This window comes from Vidua chalybeata, chromosome 15 (assembly GCF_026979565.1).
Source record: "Vidua chalybeata isolate OUT-0048 chromosome 15, bVidCha1 merged haplotype, whole genome shotgun sequence".
Lineage (NCBI taxonomy): Eukaryota > Metazoa > Chordata > Aves > Passeriformes > Viduidae > Vidua > Vidua chalybeata.
Window position 1 is genome coordinate 10614891 of NC_071544.1, and position 23694 is coordinate 10638584.

General features: G+C 42.0%; 2 protein-coding genes across 9 annotated transcripts in view; one reads left to right on the top strand and one right to left on the bottom strand.

Moving 5' to 3' along the window:
- Positions 1–279: 279 nt before the first annotated feature.
- HNRNPAB (heterogeneous nuclear ribonucleoprotein A/B) overlaps positions 280–23694 on the top strand; it is a 28955-nt gene continuing 5540 nt past the window's right edge. The window contains exons 1-9 of one of the 5 annotated variants that reach the window (XM_053956246.1): positions 280–425; positions 536–817; positions 3672–3840; positions 3925–4083; positions 4497–4628; positions 6285–6393; positions 6487–6639; positions 6718–6802; positions 10302–10370. In XM_053956246.1, the coding sequence (XP_053812221.1) occupies positions 573–817; positions 3672–3840; positions 3925–4083; positions 4497–4628; positions 6285–6393; positions 6487–6639; positions 6718–6788 (1038 nt within the window). In that variant the 5' untranslated portion in view covers positions 280–425; positions 536–572 and the 3' untranslated portion in view covers positions 6789–6802; positions 10302–10370. Of the gene's footprint in view, positions 426–535; positions 818–3671; positions 3841–3924; positions 4084–4496; positions 4629–6284; positions 6394–6486; positions 6640–6717; positions 7383–10301; positions 10371–23694 lie in introns of those variants that run through there. The other 4 variants (XM_053956245.1, XM_053956244.1, XM_053956243.1 and 1 more) reach the window with 4 other exon arrangements.
- PHYKPL (5-phosphohydroxy-L-lysine phospho-lyase) lies at positions 9400–17833 on the bottom strand. Of its 4 annotated transcripts, none has more exons than XM_053956241.1 (12): positions 17730–17833; positions 16074–16192; positions 15167–15326; positions 14505–14579; positions 13611–13698; positions 13400–13516; positions 13115–13197; positions 12602–12827; positions 12175–12329; positions 11569–11658; positions 11233–11363; positions 9400–10788 (listed from the first exon to the last, which is right to left on the bottom strand). In XM_053956241.1, the coding sequence occupies exons 1-12, from the start codon at positions 17789–17791 to the stop codon at positions 10736–10738; spliced, it is 1359 nt and encodes a 452-aa protein (XP_053812216.1). In that variant the 5' UTR covers positions 17792–17833; the 3' UTR covers positions 9400–10735. The 4 variants fall into 4 exon arrangements, 3 of the variants coding, with proteins under 3 accessions (XP_053812216.1, XP_053812214.1, XP_053812213.1); XM_053956239.1 differs by lacking the exon at positions 17730–17833 and having other exon boundaries at positions 9400–9579; positions 10732–10788; positions 16074–16198; XR_008433562.1 differs by lacking the exon at positions 17730–17833 and having other exon boundaries at positions 9400–9579; positions 10732–11363; positions 16074–16197.

A 23694-nucleotide genomic window follows, 5' to 3' on the forward strand; every position in this document is an offset into this window, starting at 1 on the left:
TCCCGCTCCCGCTCCCGATCCCGCTCCCGCTCCCGATCCCGATCCCGATCCCGATCCCGATCCCGATCCCGGCCGGGGCTGCCCGACCCCGCCGGCAACTCCCGGTCCCGCCTCGCCCGCCTCTCCCCGCGTGGCCCCGCCCACCCCGGCAGGGCAGCCAGTAGCGAGAGCAAAATCCCCTGAGTGACAGGCGGCGACGCCCAACCAGGACGCGCCTTGTTGCGGTGTGGCGCAGGCTCCGGCGCTATAAAGGCGGCCACGCGTCGCGGGCGCGGGCCCGAGTACGTGTCTGAGGGGGAGGCGGCGGTGGCGGTGCGGCCGGTGCGGAGCAGCCGCGGGGAGCGGGATCGGCTCCAGCACCAGTGCCGGGGCGGTTTTAATTAGACTTCGGTCAGCCCGGGTTTTATCGGGAGCGGATTTTAAAAGTGAGTACGAGAGGGATGGCGGCGGGAAGGGGGAGGGGTGTGAGCGGACCGGATCAGACCGGCCCGGCCGGGGAGGAGCCGCCGCGCTGACCCGCGCTCGTCTCTCGCAGGCGTCTCTCGTCCCTCTGCCTCTGCGGACGGGGCACTATGTCGGAAGCAGAGCAGCAGCTGGCGGCCGGCGCCACCCAGAACGGGCACGAAGCGACCGAGAGCGCTGGGGAGCAGCAGGCCGAGACCGGCGGGGCCGCTGCGGCGGCGGGAGCGGCAGGAGCAGCGGGAGCGGCGGCGGCGGCGGGAGCCGGCCCAGCGGCGGGAACAGCGGGCACGGCCGCCAGCCAGAATGGGGCCGAGGGCGACCAGATCAACGCCAGCAAGAACGAGGAGGACGCGGGGTAAGCGCGGGCGCCATGTGCGGAGCGCCGGGCCCGGCGCGGCCCTGCGGCGGCAGCGCCCCCGGGCCCGCTCGGGCCGGCGGGGAGGGCGGCGGGAGCGGCCCCGCCGAGCCGGGGCCCTGCAGCACCAGCGCTTCCTTTGTTCTGGCGCTGCCTTTTGTTGGCGCCATGTGGCGGCTGGGGGAGGGGCGCCGAGCGGGGCTGTTGCCGTCTCACGCTGTAAAATGGAAGGGGATTTACCTCTCCCGCGTTTTCTTCATCCTTTCCCTCTTCAGCGAAAGGGGCGGATGGAGGGAGTTGCTTTCTGTTGGGGGAGGGCGACTGGCTGAAACTTTGCGGGGATCGCATGGCCCATCGCTACTGGCGTCGATGTAAATGTGACTATTTTGTGTAAAGCACATAAAAAATAATCCTGGCCTTGGAAGGCAGCGGGGGTAACCTAAGTATTTTTTAAGGGAAGTAAAGGGAAAATCAGCACGATTGAGATAATGCGCGGTGTGTTTAAATCGGTAAGAGCTGTTTTGGTGTGCTACTTTGCAGCATTGTCAGAAAATGCCTTAAGTCTTGCAAGGGATTTCTGGAGGAGGCAGTGTAGTTTCGCTGTGCTTTGGTAGTGGAATACTCGTGCATATAAGAGAAATTTCTTTCATATCATAGTTGGTCTGTTCATAAACACACGTAGTTGGCACGAAGATTATGTGGTTATTTCTTGGTTATTTTCTTTGCTATTAAAAAATAACAAAGAAACATTTTCTTTGTTGTTAGGCTACTCCATGTATTTAATTGGAACTCCCTTTGTTACTGCTGAGCTCTGAACCAGAGGGTCAAATCTCTTAGGTCAAACAGAGGGCTGAAGCCAGTGTAATAGATTTTTGACTATAAAGGAACGAGTAACACTTGCACAAGCTTCCCAGCCGGATGTACTCTTTGCAGACACTAGAAGGATTGTGAACTAGGCCTTTTAGCTCTGTATGAATTTTTCTTTACTGTTTATGCTGGGGTGATAGCATTTTCCTTTCATGAACAGGAAGTGACAAGGTTCAGACCCAAATCGGTATGAAATGAAACTTGTTAGAAAAGCACTTATTCAGAGGGGTTGGCGTATGTGAAGAATGTAGTGCTGTCCAAGGCACTGATTTTACAGTGTTTTATTAGGAGCTAAAATAAGCTTCAACTTAGCTGCACAAATACACTCAAGAGGGAAAAATAACTGCGTGTTAAGGGTGCAGTTGTTCCGTTTATGTGGCCTCTGAAGGAAAAGCCAAATACCGTGATTTTTGTCTTAGTTTCAAAGGTTCAAAAGTTTTAAATATTGTGTTATTTAAATTAGGTATCAGTTTTTCTAGTTACTAAACAAAGCGCTGCAAATTGCAAAGTGTGCTGTGGTACGAGGTGAGTTTAGCATGTGGCAATGCCATAAAGCGGCCAAAACTGCCTCCAGACAAATTCCTGTCATCCCCCAATCCCTTGATCGTTCTCTAAGTGTGGTCAGCGATGACAGGGTGTGCTGTGGAAAGCCTGTCAGGTTAGAGCAGCCTGTTGGGATGGGAAGGAATCCCCCAAGCCCCTTTCTTTGACCTCTTATTGAAAGGCCGAATAAACTTCGATCCTCCAAGGCTCTGCTGTAATGGCTGCAGGAAGCAGCCGCTGTATTTGAACCCGGTGCTTCCTGCTGCACTCATCAAGAGTGCACAGTGTGGTCTGCTGAAAAAAACTTGACTTCAGCTGATAGAAGGGTATGGTTTCACCCAGTTTAAGAAAAAAGGGAAAAACCCACGTAAGGTTCCCCACCCCCGTTGCCTCTTGTACATAAACAGATGCCAATTATTGCAAAGTTACATATAAACACCAAAAGCCAGTTTTATTTAAGCATACTTTAATTTCTGAAGTTCTTCTACCTTCTAGTGCCAATCTAGGTTGTCTCCAAACAAGAGTAATAACTTAAACTGCTTCAGTCTATAGTTAGATAAAAAGGCTCGAATGCTTTTAAAAGCTTAGTTTGTTACCTTGGAAACTATGAAAATAGAAATCGCAGCCATGTTATTAATGTTTTCGTTTGAAGTGAAGCATTTGAAAAATGCTTTATTGCCTGCTATCACTGTTTTGTTTGTTAGCTTCACTTCTGTATTTTGCCTTGAATTTAGTTCTTTGAGCTAGATATCCTCCTTCAGAGGGTATTTTGTATGGGAAAGTGGGCAGGGAAGAACTATATCTGCCTACTTGGAATTAGAGACTGAGGATGGAGAGACTCCTGTAGTACTGATGAAGACAGAGCTAGACTCAGTAACTAAGCAGGAAGAAGTGCACAACATAGTAGTTAAGGCAGGTCCAAAGTCCCATCTGTTGTATGTGACTGTTACTGGAGGTCACAAATACCTGGACGAAAATTTTTACAGCTGTTTAACCAAAAGCTAAGAGAGCTCAAATACTTTGCCTTTTGATACCTTACCTTCTTTGCTGAATGCTTTCAGAGCAGTAGGAATGATCCTAAGTTCTTTGCAAGAACTTAGTTGGCAGTACTTGATAATCAAGGCTGCTTTCTTGCAAATGATGGAATACTTTTGTTAAGAACCTAAGTTACTGGCAAGGAATATTTCAGGCTAGTCTTACTATTTTTTATATCACCAAAACAATGGCAGGGTGCATTGTGGCCTTCCCTCAAAAAGAGGGGGGAGAAGCCCACCCTTGTGCACTCCTGTAATATCAGTGGCTTTTGAAAAGATGCAGGTGTTGCACTTGGAACAGACAGTCCTGTTCTGACAATGCTGCTGAGGTGTGTACCACTGAGCATCTTACTGTGCTTTTCTCGAGTGCTTCCTGAATCTGAATAGCTCTTCTCTCCTTGAAATTTCAGGAAGATGTTTGTTGGTGGCCTCAGTTGGGATACAAGCAAAAAAGACTTGAAAGATTACTTCACCAAATTTGGTGAGGTAACCGACTGTACGATAAAGATGGACCCTAACACAGGAAGATCCAGAGGCTTTGGATTTATTCTCTTCAAAGAACCTGGGAGTGTTGAAAAGGTGAATTTAAGCTAAATATTTTAGATGCTTAACTAATAGGGAAAACTTTTCAGCTTGAGTTAATCATACCAAACTGTCTTTTAGGTTCTGGAACAGAAAGAACACAGACTAGATGGACGACTAATTGACCCCAAGAAGGCCATGGCAATGAAAAAGGATCCAGTGAAGAAAATATTTGTTGGTGGGCTAAACCCAGAAGCTACAGAAGAGAAAATCAGGGAATACTTTGGAGAGTTTGGAGAGGTGTGTAATGGTATCTTAGTAAACTCTGAAAGTATAGTCTCCACTTACTGTTCAGTTTATTAATAATTTGCAAGTTTCAAAGTAAGTTAACTTCAGATGTATCAAGCCTTCTGTAACATCCAGAAGTTTCCCAGCTTGAGAGCAAAGGTGGCACTTACTGCACTAGGTGCTTCATTGCTAGTCAGAGACCCTTGTCTTAAACTCAAAGCATTTTAGCTGATGTTAAAACCAGTTTGAAGAGTTGTAAAATGAAAATCCTTGATCTGAAAGCCACTGTTAGCATAGAAAGGCTTGCAACTTTGGTGTTACATAAAATGCAGAAAGAGAAAATTCACAATTTTGCTGTCCCAATTTCTGTGCATTTAACTGTTCATCTAAAACATGAATCTGAAAATAGTATTTCACATATTCAGATTGAAGCAATTGAACTGCCAATGGATCCAAAGACCAACAAAAGGAGGGGATTTGTGTTCATCACTTTCAAGGAAGAGGATCCAGTGAAGAAGGTTTTGGAGAAGAAATTCCATAATGTCAGCGGAAGCAAGGTAGAAATTCTGACTTGTAACTCTTAGTCCAAGGATAATACCTCTACATCTATAACCTGAAAAGGCTTTTGTAGACCTCTTGTGTCAAAGTACCAAATTAACAATAGGGACAGCTTAAAGTTTACCATAGCGATGTTTTGCCCTAAGTTCTGTCACAGGGGCTACCAAAGCTCTTAGACCATACTTGTGGCTTTCATTGCTCTATTTTAGGGCCTTTTGTATATTAAGTATCTGATTGCATTCATTAAATATATGTGGTGGAATTGGCTTATGTATCAGTGTAGCAATGTAAACCATCGTGACAGGTAAATGCCTATTTTCAGCACTTGCATAAATGAAAGCCTTGCAGATGTTTAACTTTGCAAGCATCTGGCTGAAACTGGCTCTGTCTGCTGGGGGGAAGCTTCTGCTTTCTTCTCTCTGAAGCTCCTTTCTGCAGCCCCCCTTGCTCCCCAAACCTTGTCATGTAAACCCACTACAGGGATCCAGGGAGTGAATGTACACTTATGGAAGCTTGTGCTTGGTCAGCTGGTTATGGGAGCTACTGTAAGGGTGGTGTGAGATGCTCTGACCAGCTGACTGCTCATCTGAGGGAATAACTGATGGAGAGAGGCTCATGGATCAACAAACATAGAGAGACTGGAGGCAAATGATGTGTACTGACTTGAGGTGTCCTTGTTCTTTTGCTCTGAGGCCAGTGCTGACCACATAACTTCAGAGCCTTATCACACTGGGTCATACTGTCTGACACTGACTTGGATTGCATTTGGTTTAAGACTGGTCTTGACACAATCCAGAACAAATTTTGGCAAATGTAATGCAGTGGGAAAGTCAGTGGTTAGCAGTGAAGTTTGTTTTTAGGAGAGATGAATGCCTAAATGCCAAGAGAGCTGAGAAACTTCTGTATAATAACTATGACTTGGTTTTGTGTTATAGCCATAGACAATAAAAAGCAGATTACCTTAAAAGATCCTGTGGTAAAGAACTCCAAGCCAGGCTTACTCAGGTGCTGCTGTTCCTTTTGCAGCACAGTAGCTTTAATCTTGGACTGTGCACAGATCCAGTAACTTGGCGAATGGCTGACAGCTTGAACTGCAGCCTGGGAACCTGTCTTGAAAATGTCTGTTCTGGTTGGTTTTACCTGTTAGTATTTGATAAATGGTGATTTCAGGTGTTGGTAGGGTTATGGTACAGTCCATCCACATACACATTGTGTAGGGTGTACAATGGCTGCCAGGAAAACTTGTTCTGGTGCATTTCTCAGAATCCTGTTCATTCAGTGCTGGTCAGGTGAAGCAGTCTGATAGCAGCAGCCTTGTCCTCGAGGTTGTGCCAGGTGAGAGGGCAGCTTTGTGTCTCCTATGGGAGAGGTGGCCTCAGCACCTCTTCCATGGTGAAATTGATGGTAGGGACTAGGCAGGATAAAAGCCCTGAGAGCAGCAGCCTCTTGGAAAGGCTGACAGTGACTTACCTTTGCCCAGGTGGCACAATAAATCAGATGTCCCTGGATATGCATTAGTGCTGCTCACCTGACCAGGAGCACAGCACGTACACCTCCTTTGCCTCCAGAGGAACCTCTGGCTTCTCCAGGTGCTCAGGTGGGGCAATGCTGCTCTGAGACACTTCACATACTCTTCCTTGTTTTTTTGTTTGCAGTGTGAGATTAAGGTAGCACAGCCAAAAGAAGTGTACCAGCAGCAACAGTTCAGTAGTGGTGGAGGAAGAGGTAGCTATGGAGGAAGAGGCAGAGGTGGAAGAGGCGGCGGTAAGTACCACACACACTACTTTAGTATGGACACATTCTAAATAAGTTGTGTGTACTAAAATGGGATTTTGTGGATGGTTTTCCCTTCTATAGCTCAAAGTCAAAATTGGAATCAAGGTTATGGCAATTACTGGAACCAGGGTTATGGGAATCAAGGATACGGCTATCAGCAAGGTTATGGTGGCTATGGAGGCTATGATTATTCAGGATATGGGTATTATGGATATGGACCAGGCTATGATTACAGTAAGTAAAGAGAACTGTATTGGGTATAAGCAAACATAACTAATTAGCAGTTTAATGCATTTGTTCTCTTGTTCATAGGTCAAGGCAGTGCAAATTATGGGAAGACACCAAGACGTGGTGGTCATCAGAATAACTACAAGCCATATTGATCAAACTTATTCAGGTATGCAGTGGCATGGTCTCTTTTGGAAAATGACTGCATAGGTTTTGTATACAATGCTGTAGATGGATACTTCAGTTCTGTACCAAATTTAACTTTACAATAAATTTCTATGGCCTGTTAAATGTGCATCTTACTTGGAAGAGCTCCCTGGAAATGTTCTACATGTTTAATACTTACCAATAACTAGTTGTCTAGACAGTGTGGTGTGTAATTTTCAGCATTGCTGAAGATATTAATTAATGATTTTATTAATAGGTTAAACTGAAACTGATTTTGAGGGTCTGCTTAAAGCTGCAGCTCTGCATCTAGGGACTGCCTCTTGGAGTTAACTATGGACTCTGCATTACTCCAGTTGTACAGAATGAGATGCATCTTAGGGAACCAGTGTCACTTTCCACCTTTTTATTTTGTATTGTTTTTGTGTCATACATTTCCTGTAATGGAAGTGTTAATTTTACTGTACTTTTTGGTACCTTTTTGGAATCTAATGTATTGTAAGGTATTTTACATGTGTTCTGATTCACCATGACATGGATATTGAAGCTATCCTAGCTTTTGAAATAAAAAAGGCGTAATCTAGTGTCTTGTGCCATTCTTCAGCTCATGTGTTAGTAAAACACCAGTATCCTGTTCCCAGAACTTAGCTCATGGCAGTACCTTGATAGATTGAGTTGTGCTTAAATGTTTTTAATCTTGAAACTAGAAGGCTGTGTTGGTAGTTGTGTTCACTTGCAGTTAAGTGGCAGCTAAAACCTGCTGTCATTTCTGCCTGGAGGTTGTGGAGGACAGCTCAGATGAGAAGCCCCAGCTGTGGTGGGGCTGTGCTGGTGATGTGGTGGCTCTGCTCTAGGCAAGCACAGAGGCTCAGAGTAACTGTAGTGGTGTCTGCTTTGGGCTCTGCTAGGAGGAGCCAGAGCTGTAGGGTTCATGTAGGGCTTGGGGGTCTGGACAGCATTGCAGGAGTGAGCCAAGAGGTGTGCAAGAAGCTGGCTGCACTTCCTTCATGTTTCACTGTCTTGAGTCTGAGACTTGTCTGCAGTTGTTAATAGACTGTATATACCTGCCTTGAAAGACAGGTTGGACAGACATTAAATCACCAATGCAAAGTCTGAATTTTTTGCAGCCTTTTTGTACAACAGAAAAGGCTAAAAGAACCACCACTGCAGTTGTGGGTGGAAAAAACATCTCTTTCTCTTAGAGATGAGTGACCAGCTAGTAATACTCTCCTTTTTTTGACTTTACTTTCAGTTTACTGCTATTTTAAGGCAATAACAGTCATGTGATTTGCCTGTCTTGTTGCAGAATATAAGTAGCAAGCTCTGCTGCACAAAGTAAACTTCTCATCTTTGTTGCAGTGATCAATTCAATGTTAATCTCCTTTTAAAGCTAAAATCTGGCAATATTTTTTGAACACGGAACACCTGGAAGTGGAATCAAACCAAGTAACTAAGACAAGAAACAAACACACGTTACTAGTGACCTTTCCAGTTTTTTTTTAATGAGGGATGCAGCTATTTCTGCATGGACTATAATCTGCTGCTCCCTGCTGGTTGTCCTTGCAAAGAAAACTTGCTTTAAGTTTAGAAGTCTGTAAGACTCTTCTGGTGTTAGGTGGCAGTCTTTAAAAAAAAATCAGATTTTAAATCTTATATTGACAACTCTACAGCTGGACCATGTAACCTCCAGCCCAACTTACTTGCAAATAAAAAAACAGCAGATCACTGAAACAAATGAATACAGTATTTAGAAGTATTACTGTCTCAAGATTTAAAATTTAAATACTTTATTACGTACTTCAGGTATTTTTTCTGTGAAATAAGGGGTAGCAGAATATTTTTCTAGCAAGCACTTGGCCCTCTAGTGGGAAAATTGCATGATACCAGGACCATTGTGCTGCAGTCCTTCTGGCTAGTAGTGTCCTAGCAAGAGTTTGTCAGCTGGTGTTACTGTGGTGGTTTTTGTAAGTAGGTGCTCAGGTAATGCTTCCTTAACAGGTGATGTGGCCTTAGGCAAAAACTGAGGATACTGGTACTTAAATGCAGAGCTGGCTTTTTCCCTTTCCTCTTTGCATGAAAAGTTTGTGATACAAAGAACTGCCTGGTGAAAGTAAAGGCTTGTACACAAGGTTGTTGCTTATGGCTGTAAACTACTCTTAATTTACTAATCCTACTTGGATATTTCTACAGGACAGACTGTGTTTGTAAGAAGTGGTTTGGGAGCCATGGCCCTCAGCTGTCTGTCCTTCATGTGTTTGATGTTAGGAATTTGGAATTGAAGTTTTTGACTTAACCTGGTGGCTTGAGAGTGTGTGTTGAATATAGTGCTACTTAGGGACCTTGTTCTGACACTGGCTGCTGAAACTCATCAGAGTCCTGGGAAGGACTGGGTGTACTGGCACCTCGAATGGTGTTTGCATAGGTAGCTGAAGACTTGAAGATATCAGAACAGCCATTGGCTCACTGTAATTTGAAAAAGTCATAACCTGAAAGTGCATCAATTTAGAAAATGTATTTTGTAGTGGCCATTAGAAAAAACCTCCTTTATAATCAGTTTTAAATATGCAGTTTTAAATAAAAGCCAATTCCACACTGCCAGAGTTGAGACAAGCTCTTGTAAAATTTATTTCTCTTAGGGCTTTTACTAAAAACAAGATAAATGAAAACAGAAAACTCAAAGGTGACTTATCTGGTCTAAGACATGCTAGGATGAAGATTAAATGTGCATTATTATAGTAGAATAATGTTTCTTAGTAGTAGATCTTGAACATTGTTTGAAACCTATGGAAAGAAAATAATGTTACGGTTTTTTTTTTTGTAAAAGTATCATTAAAAGAAATTACTTAATTGCCTCATTTTCGCTTACATTATATGTAAGTGTCTTACTAGTACTGTACGTAGTAAGAGGCTTTTTGCATTCTTGGTTTCCTGTAGAAAATAAAGGCATTTTTCTTGCTTAGTTTAGATCACAGATAAGTACATTAAGTCATTAGGCCTCTAATTTGCACTGGCACTGTTAAGTAATCTTTCTGTTCCTAAGAATAAGTAGTATAAACAGCTGTATGTCTTTCCATTAACTTGCTAAATAAAATATTAACACATTTTTCTTGTGCCTGCTATACTAATATACACTGAACTAAAAACATATTTCTCCTTAGCTCAGGGCCATAGCACTGTGAATCTCATGGTGGTTGAGGCCACTAATGATTACACTGCTCACAATGACCATGTTAGGTGCATTCCTGCCCAGCTATCCAGAGTTCATCTAAACATCTGGTTGTCTCTTAGAGTAGTTTGAAGAAGTACTAAGTGTACCAAAGGATGTTGTTACCAAGGTGGTAACTGTAAGTGTACACTGTGCTCATGAGTGTGCAGCAAACTGAGTTGCAGCTAGATGTTCTCTTGGCAATCTACTGAGGGACCTCAACAGATGAAGAGATAACAAAACTATGAAGACTTAACAAGACCAATCTTACTCTGATACCCACAAACTTTTTGTCTAGGGGTAAATGGATCCTGAAGCATGAGATGCCAGCTGTGAACCTGAAATGACACTTAAGGGGAGATCTGCTGAGAAGTGGTTATGCAGCTGGACCAGCTTCTGGCTGGAGCCTGAAGGCACTGAGCAGCAAGCAGAAAAGAAAGCTCTGTTTGTGTGGATGTGCAGTCATTTGCATGCTCCAGAGACAGTCATGTCTGGGACATGTTGGCCCTTGCTTACAACAAGTGATGCACACAGTGTTGCTGGGAGTGTCAGACTGATGGAAGGCAGTTGTGAATGCTGGATGTGTGGTCCATGCTTGGAGATCCCCAGAAATTCCTGCAACCTTTGAGTAACAGCATCTCTGAGGAAGCTTTATTCTGACAGTGCTTGTGAAATTATGTTTAGGAACCTTGGCTTTTAAATGGTTCTGGGTGACTCTAGGTAAATACCTGCTCAGGTGGACCAAATAGGTGTTTTCTGTTGGTTCAGACATTCTTTTTCCATATCTGGAGAGAGAATAAAGCAACAACTTAGAAAAGCCATGACTTAGTGTAAAAAAAAAAAAAAGTCACAAACTTTCTTAATGCTGAGTGTGTAGAAGTTGTATAAAAAGCTAAGTGGCAAAAGTACACAGATTATGGCTTTCAGGAACATGTGGACCTCTTTTACAAATTGTGCTTGTTCAGATAAGCTAAACACTCAAACCTCAGCCAGAGAAAAACTGTTCTAAAAGACAAGTGCATCTGTAGAGGAAGTAGTTTTGTTGTGGAACCTCAGCACAGAGTAACTGAGAAGTTACTCTGCTCAGCATTTACCATTGTGCTCAGCATTTACCATCTTGGCTCCATTTTAGCATTATCTGAAAATCAGGCTCAGCAGCTCAGCATTGTCTTCAAGAAAGTTCAGAAACCACCCACTGTTTTTGAGGGTTTTGATAATTTTTTTTTTACCTGTTAGTATTTTGTCAATTGTCTCCACAACAAATTTTGCATCCTCCATATTAAAACACATTGGGGGCTTGAATTTCAGCACATTTCTTCCTGGCCCATCTGTACTCAGAAGAATATATTTTTCCTTAAGTCTGGAAAGAGCAAGAATGAAGAATTACATTTACCTCTGCATGTAGTTCAGAAAAACTTCCAACGTCAGCCTGCAGGCTGTCACACAGTGCCTTCCTACACTGACTGGTGTCAGTTTTGGCCAGTTGGTTGTATTTTAGCAACTCCTGAGTGTGAGGGGTAATCTGTGTGCTTGCCCTCCCCCACTGAGAAACTCCATGATTTTACCTTGTTATTAAAACCTCTGCTTCTGCTGTGGCTGGAGTCCTTTCTGCTTGGTCCTTGATTAAGTCCACTCCAATGAATAAGCCACAACCTCTGTAACAGAAATAAAACCAGTCAGTCTGTCAGTGTCAGAGAAAGGAACTACAAGTGAACTAAAAAATGAGATTTTATTTTTAAGACCAGACCATTACTGCATGAGAATTACCTGATGTTTGGCTACTGGCAGAAGAAGGTTTTGCTGTTCTGAAAAAAATGTAGTAATACAGACTTCTGTCTGTTCACACTGGCATAGCAGGACAGGATGTTAAGCATGTTTTCCATCTAGCTCATCACTTCTGTACCATGTGCACTTGAACTTTGAGTTCAAACAGGAAAGTGAACTCCTTTAGCAGCTAATAAACTGATAAAACAGTACTGGCCCAGAGTGGCAAAATAAGTGAGACTTCTGATAAGCTCAAGTTTGTTTTACTTAATTGTACAGGAGGCTCTTTATTTTTGCTGAAAACACAACATTTAATTAATTTCTCAAAACAACATCTGTTGGATTGAGTTGTTGGACTGACTGAACCAAAGAGAAAGCGACTAAAAATGTAAATAAGGCACTGATACCTGACATCACCGATGATGGGATGCTTGATTTGCTGCTCCTTGAGTGTCTTCATCAAGAAGTTGCCTACCTCTGTGGCATGAGCCTGAAGGTGTTCCTTTTCAATTACATCTAACACAGCTAATCCAATGGCACATGAAACAGGGTTCCCACCAAACTGAGCCCAGGAAAGGAATACAGAGAGCCATGGAAAGGGAAGAAAGATGAAATAATGTCACTGAAAGTGCAGCCTCAGTGATACAAGGAGCATATTACTACTTTTTATCAGATGGAGCCAAAAACATAGAATCATAGACTAGAAACATAGAAATAGTACAGTAACACAGTTCCTCTTTAGTTACTGTGTGGAAAATACTAATAAAAACACAGCATGAGTATCTAATTTTAATCCACAGACTCCTTTACAGAAGTGGGCAACTGTTTACTTACTGTATTAAAATACTCTACTCCTGTGGCCGCAAATGCTTCTGCAATTTCTTTTGTTGTTGCTACACAAGCAAGTGGGTGCCCATTTCCTATTGGTTTCCCCATAGTGACAATATCAGGTATAAAATCTTCTCCCTGAAGCTGGAATGCCCAAAAGTGCTTGCCAACCCTGCCAAAGCCAACTTGAATTTCATCAGCAATAAATACACCTCCTGCCTTGTGCACATGCCTGTAACATAAAAGATTTGATTGTCTCTTAAAAGGAAAGAGAACATAGCATTTACTGTTTAGGAACATGCAGAGTGTGTCACTTTGCAAACTTTGAGGAAACAAGCAAATACAAACCTAAATTGTATACTGAGTGTTTATAAGCAGACCTTTGCCATATACAAAGTTCACATTCTAATATGAAGGCTTGGGTAATTTCCTACCTATCAAGCTTTATGCTACAGCAGGCAGAGAATGATCTATTTACCAAATATATTAAGTTAAAAAAGATAATGAATGAACACTTACTCTGCAACCTTCTGAAAATACCCTGCTGGGGGAATGATTTGACCACCCACACTTGGTAGAGATTCAACAAAAAATGCAGCAATCTGAAACAGAACATATAATGTTTGAACACAAAACAGGAAGTTGTGGGTCAAGCTCTTTGTCCTTAGATGGTTTTTGATTATTAATGTGATCTTTTCGTTTTCACAAGTTCATAGCACTTAGTTTAGTAACTCTGAATTGCACTTGCAGTCAGGCACATTCATTTCTAAGACAAGACAAACAGTTAAGGAAATGATGTTTTACCTTTCTGCCTCTCTTATGTGCATGCTCAATAATATTTTTTACTTCATCAGCATAGGCTGTTACTGAATCTTCATGGTCTTCTCTATAAAGTCCTCTGTATGTGTCTGGAACAGGAGCCTATGCAAAAGAACAGTATCCTGTATTCAATATATCATAAAAACAACTTCACTCAATTGACAAGTAATTGGTAGATATAGGCTGAAGTACATACCACGTGGACCCATTCCTTTTGTCCTTCTAGATTTCTGAATTTATATGGGCTTATGTCAATCAAAGATGTCAGATGTCCATGGTAAGCACTTAAAAAACAATTGTCAGAACTAAACAGTAATTTTCTCAGTATCAAGAGTTCTTTAGTATTAGCATTCCAAATAGTAAAAAGTCGTCAGCTGCTATCACCTGGTAGGAAATTCAGTAACTTAAGCTGAGAACAGCTTTGCAATTTCTTTTCTATCAATAAGCTTAGTGCTACTCGGATTTTTTTTTTTAATATAAGGGATGCAGAGGGACAGGACTTAGCACTGGTTTGCCTGCACCAGTGACTGGAATCACAGCAGGGAACCCCTGAGCAGTATCACAAGATTGCAGAACAATGGGAAGGGCCTATTTCTGAATATCCTCCAACAATGGAGTTTCCAGTGACTGTAGGCATCCTGTTCTAATTTGACTCCCTTCATGGCAAAGACTTTTTTTTCCTATGTCTCATCAAAATATTCCTCAGGTTTGAACTTAGTATTTTTTCCTGTCACCATATATCTTCACACCTAGCTCCCATCTTTTTTGCTCTTTCCCATGAGACAGTAGTAGTTGCAGTGAGATCTATCTGGCTGTGTCTTGGAGCGGAACAAACCCAGCACTCCTCACTGCTGTGGCTCCTTTCCCATCGTGGCAGGCCACTGCTGGCCTCCTTCCAGTGTGTCAACAGCTGTCAACTACTCGAGAGCCCAACCACAGCTCTCAGGGCTGGGCTGGCAAATACTGAACAAAGGGAAAAAATACTTCCCTCAGCTTCCTGGTTAGTCTTTCTACTACAGGAGGATTTCAGAAATGCTCTGACCATGGGCCAAAACTGAGCCTTGTACCCCCAAATTGCCAATGTACTCACTGGTCTAAAACGATAACATCCTCATGTTTTGTGTACTGCCGTGCCAATCTCAGGGCAAGGTCGTTGGCTTCAGATCTACAATGGAAAAATTCAGTAACTGTTTCATTGTGGATATCCTGAGCTTTGAAATGTAACCTCCCTTGCACTGCTCTTTGGGTCTGCAGAGAACAGACAGAACTTGATGCATGTTGTGCACAAATTCCTTAGTAATCAGCACTCACTAGGTAGGACTGTTCACCAGAACAGAATCCATCTTAAAAAGCCACAGTACAGGAACTACTTCAGAAACAATCTGGCTTTTTTTTTCTTCCATATGAAGTTTGCTTATGTACCCACCCCCCCAACAAAAGCAATGCATTCCTAAATTTAATTTTGAGAATAACTGTCAAATCAGAAGGCAAATCCGACAAGAAACGAATACAGCAAGTATTTACATTACTGTTTTGTGGTCCAAGTTCTTACAAATGGAATAAAACTCTTCTTCAATAAAGCACTAGTTTAGTTCCCAGGTGGAGAACTTGCAGAACCAAACCCGTTGTCCTGGTTTTTGTCAGTATCTGGTCATCCACACCAGACTGAAACTGGCTGTTGATAAGAAAGTGTGTACTTGTCTGTATATACCTAGTAAAGCCTCAGCATCAATTCTAATGTACCCAACTTACCCAGAATTCAAAAAATAGAAGATACATAATTTCTCAGGTAGTGTTTTTGAAAGTCTCTCTGCATAATCAACCAAGTTGTCATGAAGGTAACGAGAATTTGTATTTAACAATTGATTCTGTTCATGGGCTGCCTTTACTATATCAGGGTGACAGTGTCCAACTGCAAGAGAATGTGGAGAGTGGTTTGAGAGTTTTTCATATTACCCACGGTGTTCATTTATATGACAGCTTAACACTTATATTTCTCTAATAGTACAGGGGCCTTAATAATGGTACATCTTGTAAAAACAGTTTTGTGCTCCTCAGAAAGTTTGAAGTTGCCTCTTACTGTATTCATGGTTTGTAGTTAGTACTGGAAATTGATATGCTAAAACAAATAGTGTCTCATTTGATGCTTGGATTTAGGCATTTACACAGTTCAGGAGTTTGGCAAGGTGCAGGTAAGCTTTACTATCAAAGAATTACTACCCCTGGTAGGGGTTAGGTTAGAGAGATTTCAAATCCTGTAAGAAAGCAGCAGTGACTTAATTATACACAATTAAGGAACCACACTGAGCAGTGGTTCTGTGACTGTACACTTAATAGTAAGTTTTACAAAAACAAAATGTCACTTGTTCGTTTAAGTGAGGTGCTTTACTTGAGTTTCCATGGAAAAAAAAAAACGGTGTTTTAGACACATTTCTAAGAAGACAGGACAGGAAGCAAGTCTGGAAAGCACATTCACATACCCAAATTCAAAAACACTGTAATTCCCCAAACTACACACTCAAGAAAGTTTCCTTTCACTTTTCCAATTAAACACCCCCTCCCCAGCACAGTGCAACCACAGTGAAAGTACTGATTGTTCTTTGTTCTGCTTAAAAAACCACAGCATCAAATAACATCCAATACCATGACTTCAGCTTACCGTGAGCAACATTGTTTATGCAGTCAAGGTACTGTCTCCCATTCTCATCATACATATACTGGCCTTTGGCCTTCATGATCTTCACTGGATCATTAGGAAAAAACAGCTTGCAAGAAGAGCTATGACAAACATCAGAAAGCAAAATAAATCTTAGTGAGTTTAGTTTATCCTACTGGTAAAAGGCATTTCTCCTGTTTGCTGGCACAGTCATCCTGCTTTTGGCCCCTAAACCAAAAGCCTTGTACTCAAATTTTCTTAGATTAACAGGAAAAAAGCACACTCCAAACCTGAAAATCCTGCTCTAGGGTCTAGCCATAGCAGTAGGACTTGCCTCTATAATTTCATCCTGTCTTAACTGCAATTCCTTACTGTCTGTGCTGTCTGCCCTTTTTGTTCTTCTGTGTCTCTTACCTTGTGCTATGTTCTTTCTAGTCTTATTACGTTCTTGCTATTACTGCCAACATCCTGATTTTCCAGATAGTTTGCTGCAGGTGACTGTTAAAACTTCATTAACCGTAGCTGGAACACTGAGTGATTTTTATAAGGCTGGGTTTACTTAAGTGCATTTGTTTTGTTTCACTTTTTAAATGAATTGCCAAACAAGTAAAATGGAAACACATCTGCCTAAGTAGCAGTTGCAGAGATTTGAGACTGAAGGGCCATGCCAAACTTCCACACTTCATTTAGTAAAAAATGGCTTATACAGAAATAATTTGACAATAAATACTAAACCATTGTCAAATGGATGACAAAGGACAATGGTGAAGTAAGAAAGTGCTTCATTATCCCTCCCCAACAGGTATCTTGATACTTTCTGTGTGAGCTGGCAAAACAGTTGAGGGTTTGTAAGCTTCTCCTATTTGTTCAAAAGATGCTAAGAAAGTGCTTGTGGAGGCTGGGTCTTTGTTGCCAGTGGCAGGGCAAATCAGAAAAAGATTTAATACCCAGTGTAGTATTTTTCAGGTGCATGTAACTGGCATAATTCTAATTTCAGCATTTACTTTCAGCCCAACTTTTGTATTTATACAACACATAAAAGTAGCCTTGGATTTGAATATATATGATATGAAAATATGCCCACAGTTGAATAAAAGAGTTGTGTTAGTTGAATAAAAGAGTTGTGTTGCCATAGTTGGTGAGGGTCTACAGAATTAAGACTTTCTTTAGGCTGGCTGAAACACCACCGGGAAGTTTAGAACTGAGTCTTGTTCCTCATTCTGTCAAAGAGAGCAGATGTTTGTTGTTAATTCCATCACGGTTTTGGTATAATTGGTTTCCTGAAAGATGGGCTATAATAGAGCCAGAACCTCGCCTGGCCCCAGCACGGCCTCCAGCCCCAGCCGTGCCTCCGCCGGGCTCGCAGAAAACGCTTTCTAAGCAGTTTAGACTCTAAACAGGCGCAGTCGGTATCATACGGGTTTTACAGTGCAGTTTCGTAATCCCCCTCCTTAAGAAAGGCTAATTCTTGTTAATTACAGCAGCGCACCGGGCTGTGCGGGCGCGCCGCCCCGGCGCTGCCGCTCTTTCAGCCCGGGCGCGATGGCGCTGCCGCCGGGCGGGGCCCGCGCCTCGGCCCCGCTCCCGGCCACGTCCGGCGGCAGCGCCCGCCCGCCCCGGCCCCGGCCCCGGCCCCGGCCCCGCGCCCCCAGCACTCACCCGACGAGCTGCCGCCGCAGGGCCAGCGTCTGCTGCCGGGAGCGCGGCTGTGCCGCCCGCATGGCCACGGAGCCGCCCGCGGCGCCGCGCGGGCCGGCGGCGGAGCGAGGGGGAAGGAGGGAGGGGAGGAGCGGCCGCCTCCCGCGGGGCCGGGCCGGAGGGGAGGAGAGGGGAGGGGCGGCAGCGGCGCAGGGACGCGGGCACTGCCCGGCCGGAGCGCCCGGAGCGCGGCGCGGGTCCTGCGTGCGCCGGGAGCGGGGCAGGAGCTCCCCCAGGGACCCGGCGGGGCGGGGCGGCGCTTCCCTCGCAGGCAGGAGTGGGGACAGATGGGGACAGGCTGCGGCCCCTGGGGCCCTGCAGGGCTGCTGGCAGCTCACCCTTAAACCACACGCCCCAGGGGTTTACCCTGCTCGGGTTCATCCAGCCCCGCATCCCACTCACCTCGGAGGGAGGAACAGGCTCTTCAGGAACGTTAGTACAGCTATAGCACTCTTCATTTGAAATACACATTGAGGAAGTTTCTTTTACAGTTGAAAATAATTGGAGCAGGTAGCCAAGGTGGTAGAACTGAAATAATTCTTCCACGTACTTAATTGTTAAAGCAGAAGTAAACCCAACATTTTACATGCTGTACCCCTGTGTTTGGTTGGTGGCAGATAGGTGGGTACCTGACTGACTCCTTCAAAGCCAATCCTAAAGTAGGTAATAGTTAGGATTAAAAGAGGAAATGCTGTCAATCAGATTAGAATGGTCTTTCTTCCATTCCTATTTGACTGGAATTACCTAAAGAAAAATAGGAAAAAGAACCAGAAAGGAGGTACTGTGATACATCGAGTTCTGCTACTGCAGGTGGTGTATCCTATAACCAAGTTCATCAGCTTTTCCAACTTGATTCTAGAAAATGACACCTTTTTTTTCCTTCTAAATACACGTTCACATTCTTTTGGTTTAAACTAACAAACAGCTTTTAAAAACTCTAGAAAAACAGAACAGATAATTTAAAAACTACAGTTGGCAGATTTTGCTCACTAGATATAGCCACCATTAATTATTTCTAGTTGCAATTAATGAACACAGGAGCAGTTTAAATTTTGTGCAACATGGAGAATGCAAAACCAAATTGCTATGTACTTAAAGTTAGATTGAACTTAGTCTAACTACATTGTTTCATAAAGGTCAGGTTTTAAGTAACAAAAGACAGTGGAGAAAAAGTTAATGGCTGTTAATCTTTATTTGAACTCTTGTCTGGTTAAGATATTTACTAGCTATTTATAATAACAACCTGAACATTTACAATTTGGAAAGTTTACTCTTGGTTACAAATGCAGAGTTCATTATACATATTCACACAATTGTAAAAGTAATCTGTACAGAGAGACCATTTTTAAAATCTAGTCTTTGCTTTTATTAAAAAAAGCACAAGAAAGAAGTTTTTTTAGGTCTCAAGGTAATGTATTGCCCATTACAGCTTTAAACTAGAAATACATGATGTAGTACTAATTAATACCATTTTAACATGTTAAAACAATGGTTAAGAAATACTGTTATTAATGCCTTCATTTTTAAAGTAGTTGTTCCCCAAAAAAGAGTAAATAGAATACTTTTCGTGGCACATACATGATCAAAAGTCACAAAAAGTTTGCAAATGGAGATGTTAAGTACATTTTCTGTAATTTTAATATCTATATATTTCTTTTCAAAGGTCATATACAGAGATTTAGCCAGCTTTGTATAAAATACTGTGTAAATACATTCAAAACTCATTTTTGGCAAGCTGCAAACACACAAACAGCCCTTTCTCCTCTGAACAGCCTCCCTGGAGTGATGCAACCACTCATATAAATAAGGGACACTTGCATAACGTGGTAGAGGATTAAGCTCTATTGACATAATTTCAAAACAAATATGGACAGATAAGGCACATGTTGGATGTATTTTTCTAAACTGTATACAGATTTGAGCTACCAGCAGGTACAGTTTCTCAAATGCTTGTGTACAGACTAGTGTTGTGTCATTTCTATGTCCAAAGTCATGTAATGCAGGAAAGCAGGGGGCTTTCAGTTTTGACTGTGGTATTTGTGCTGAACATTCTTCATATTCAGTATTTTTGATTGTTTTTAAGATAGCAGAAAAAGAAACCCAAACTGAAACTCAAAAAACTGTTCTGAAATTGGTTATAAAACTGCAGTCTATGAAACAAACCAGCAAACACAACAGGCTCCAGCTCTCATTTGCACTGATGGCAGCTTAGGACCTTTCCTGCTAAATTTACAAATTCAGTGGATATCATGGATGCTTTTGCTTTGCAAAACCAGATTGTAATTTTTTAATGTAATTGCAGAAATACAAGTTTGATAAGCACTCACCTACACTTAATAAATTCTTGTAAAATGAACTTTTAAAATACATTGTTTAACAGTATAATAAAAAGCAGCAGATGGTTTCAGTGTCATTTACAGATACTTGGGTCTCCTCCCTTTTAAATTTCTGTTCATTAATATCTAAGTTATGTAAGGAACCACACAAGTGAGCTGACACAGAAGTGAGGTGACTGTTCCATGAAACTACACTTAAGGCAACTTCTAGCAGAACTTAACAAATAGGAATGAATTGTTTGTCATAGGAAAACCACAAATGTTACTTATGTATTTCTTACTCCACTCTCTTGTCAATAATTCAGCTTCTTATGCATGGGAAAACTCGTGTTTCCCAGCCTTCCTGTGGTTTCCCCCAGGCTCTCTACAGTAGTATACAATAATATAATCTATTAAGTCCTTCCTCCATTGATATCCAAGTGACAGATTTTCAGCACTTACTTTAGCTGCAGGTTACACAACAGTCACACATCTCCTGTGTAGTGCCATCTAATGGGACACAAGCACATGGCAAAATTGCAGTAGTTCACCTGGGGATGTGAAGGTACTAAAAGCAATTTTTAGCTTACAGATATAAATTATCACCAGGGAAAATAAAGTTTAGGAAATGTTTTTTTACTGACTTCAGTCTAACAGATTCCCCCAAGTGGAGCTCTGGAGTATTTCAAACTGAAATAATTATAGCCAGGTCCAGTGCAGTGCCAGGGACACATTTAAAAGGCAGGTGACTCCAGTAAATGACACTGAGACTGGACTAACTAGAGTGACCAAATGTTTCCTCTCTGCCCCTTCCTTTTTATTAAAAAAACAAACAACAACAACAACAACAACAACAAAAAAAAAAAAAAAAAAAAAAAAAAAAACAAAAAAAAAAAAAAAAAAACCACTATTGCAAAGGGTCAAGAAATATGCTTACATAAACTGTGTCCTGTAAAGTTGCCAGGTTCAGTGTGTGCCACAGCGATTGCCTTGGCAAGTTAGAGTGTCACAGGCCTTTTGAAATTATCTATATATGTAACTTCTCACTTGAAAATCTCCTGGTTAAACCTCTGCAAAGCTGGCTGTGCTGCTCAGCATGTCAGCCTGTCCTGAACAGGTAAAAACCACGAGTTTCAAATTAAACAAAGCAATACTGAGGTTCTTTCCACCTCTGCACACTCCTTCCTCTGCTAGAGCACATTGGAACCAAACTCACTGATCTGAACTCAGCCACATACCCGCACTATTTGTCCAGGATGAGTAATTTGGAGACATTTAAATTTTTATATCTTAATCATTTGTACTTATTAATATTTTGCATATCTTAAAGAGAAATCAGTTGCCTACAAAGGAAATAATTCAGAGCTTCCGTGCTTAAAATTTTAAAAATAGAAATGTGTCAGGAAACCTACTATAGGTAGATTGTATGCACGTAACGCTGTAAATTATCTGGGCAACAGTGGGACTGAAAAAAATGTGAAAATACAATTGTATTTCCCAAGAAAGAAATACCAGATTTGGAAAAAAAACCTTAAGTTTCTATCCATGCACTCCTAGTTTTACAAACATCTATTCAAACTATAGAGTTACACAAAAGTCATGTGTGCTGTACATTAAGAGACACTATCACAGCACAAAATTTGCATAAAATTTGCTTCTATTTAAAAAAGAGTCTCCTCTAGAGGGCAGCATTGAACCAGCATTCGCCTTTATAATGCACATATTACATCGACAGGCCAGGGAGTTATTTACCAGTATGAGAAAGCTGGAAACTTTATGGCATCTTAATAGTTTAATTAATTTTTATTACTTATTTTAATCAGTTGTGCATTACAGTGTGTGAGTTCTTGCATTCTTGCCCAAGACCTGCTATATTTGGCTGAGTGTAAAACCAAAACTTTACCCAGGGTTACTATAAAAATCTTAAAACCACAGGTATCATTTTCCATGGATTACTTTGCATCATTGCATGGGATGTCTTAAACTGCTAAAACCTCCCACATGTTTTGCTGGTTTGCTTAAAGATTTCAAATGTTAAATTTATGAAATTACAGAAGACAAAAGCTCATCTAAGTATTCCATGTATTGGTTTCCTAAAAAGAAAACACATCAAAAAGTCTCTAACCATTAAAAGAAACATTCTTATTTTTAAATACACAGGAGAAAAATCCATACAGAAATTAATTCATCACCATTATATATACAGGAAGTGTCAGAAGCAGTGCATACAGAAGAGGTGACTCCCCCGGGGAATAAAACAAAGCACGTGGCGATATCTTTATTATGATGTTTTTAAACTAAAATATTGATGAATTGACACTTGGGAACAGTTCCAGTTTGGGGTCAGATCAGGATTTTTCTGCCACTTGTTTTGTAATCTAAAGAAATACTCCTGAATTCACTGGCCAAGCCATGACTGAGCTGCAAAACTCTAAATTAATCTCATTTGTCACCATCAGAACAGGCCAAATTATTGGGTTCATGCTCTGGCAAGGTTCCTCTCAAGCTATCATCTCTGGAGTTATACACATGGGGTTTTTTTGCCTTATTCCCTTCTTCCCCAAATCCATCCTCCCCAGAAGCTTTAGGAAGCACTCCCATCCTCACAGCTGGGTGCAGCATCAGCACTCCTGGAGCACCAGCACTGACAGAACCACAGCCAGCAGCAGCTCCAGCCTCAGTCATGGAATGCACTTGCTGTGAGTCATGGCAAGGCAGCCCTGCCTGCAGAGCTTTGTGGCTGGAAAACCTTTTTGGGGTCTCGAGAGAGTTCTTGTGCCCTTATGATTCAGTTTGGGAGCTTTGATTCCAAAACCCATTGGGCTCCAGTGTGTTAAGAGAGAGATGGTGGTGGTGACTGGAAAGATGGTCATTAGCTACAGTTTGAAATGGAGCAAGCCTTACAGAAGACTGTGTGTCCTCTGCGCCTGGGCAGCAGCAGACATGGTTGGCTTAACCTCATGGAAAGCACCGTGCTTTCACAGGCACTTAAATTAGAGGCACAAATTTTGTTTTGTCAACTAAAAACCAAAAATATATATTTGTCTGAGTTTCAGGTTCCCCCAATATCAGTAACCCAGAATGTCTATTGATGAATTTATGGAGTTACACCAAATATTTTAGTGAACATGAAAAATCAGTGGCTCAATCTCAGCCTGACCCACATTTTGTAAGCATTAGCAGCCTCTCTGACAATCATCTTCATTGCTGCTGACATATAGTGGTAACATTCAGCTGCTTTTTGGAATTGCTGTAAAGCAGTCTCAGATTCTTTAAAACCAAAGGGGAAAACAAAAGAAGAGATTTCCTGGGGGAAAAAGCTCCCTAAGCTTTGTGAAAGGCTGAGATAATGACTGAGTTTTGAGCAAGACTGCCAGTACTACCTAGAAGTAAAATTTGTCTTCGTGAGCTATTCACAAAGTATTTAGAAAGACCCACATAAACATTTTCATATGGAAGGAGAAAATAATCAACTGATCTGGCATGAATTTGCAGAGCAAAGCACATCTTTTCAACTCACTGCAGTAAGATCATGACTGCTCTGGATTTAACAACTGCTCTTCCAAATATGTTGGTGTGTAAGGCACATGGAAGTTTAAACAGATTTCTTC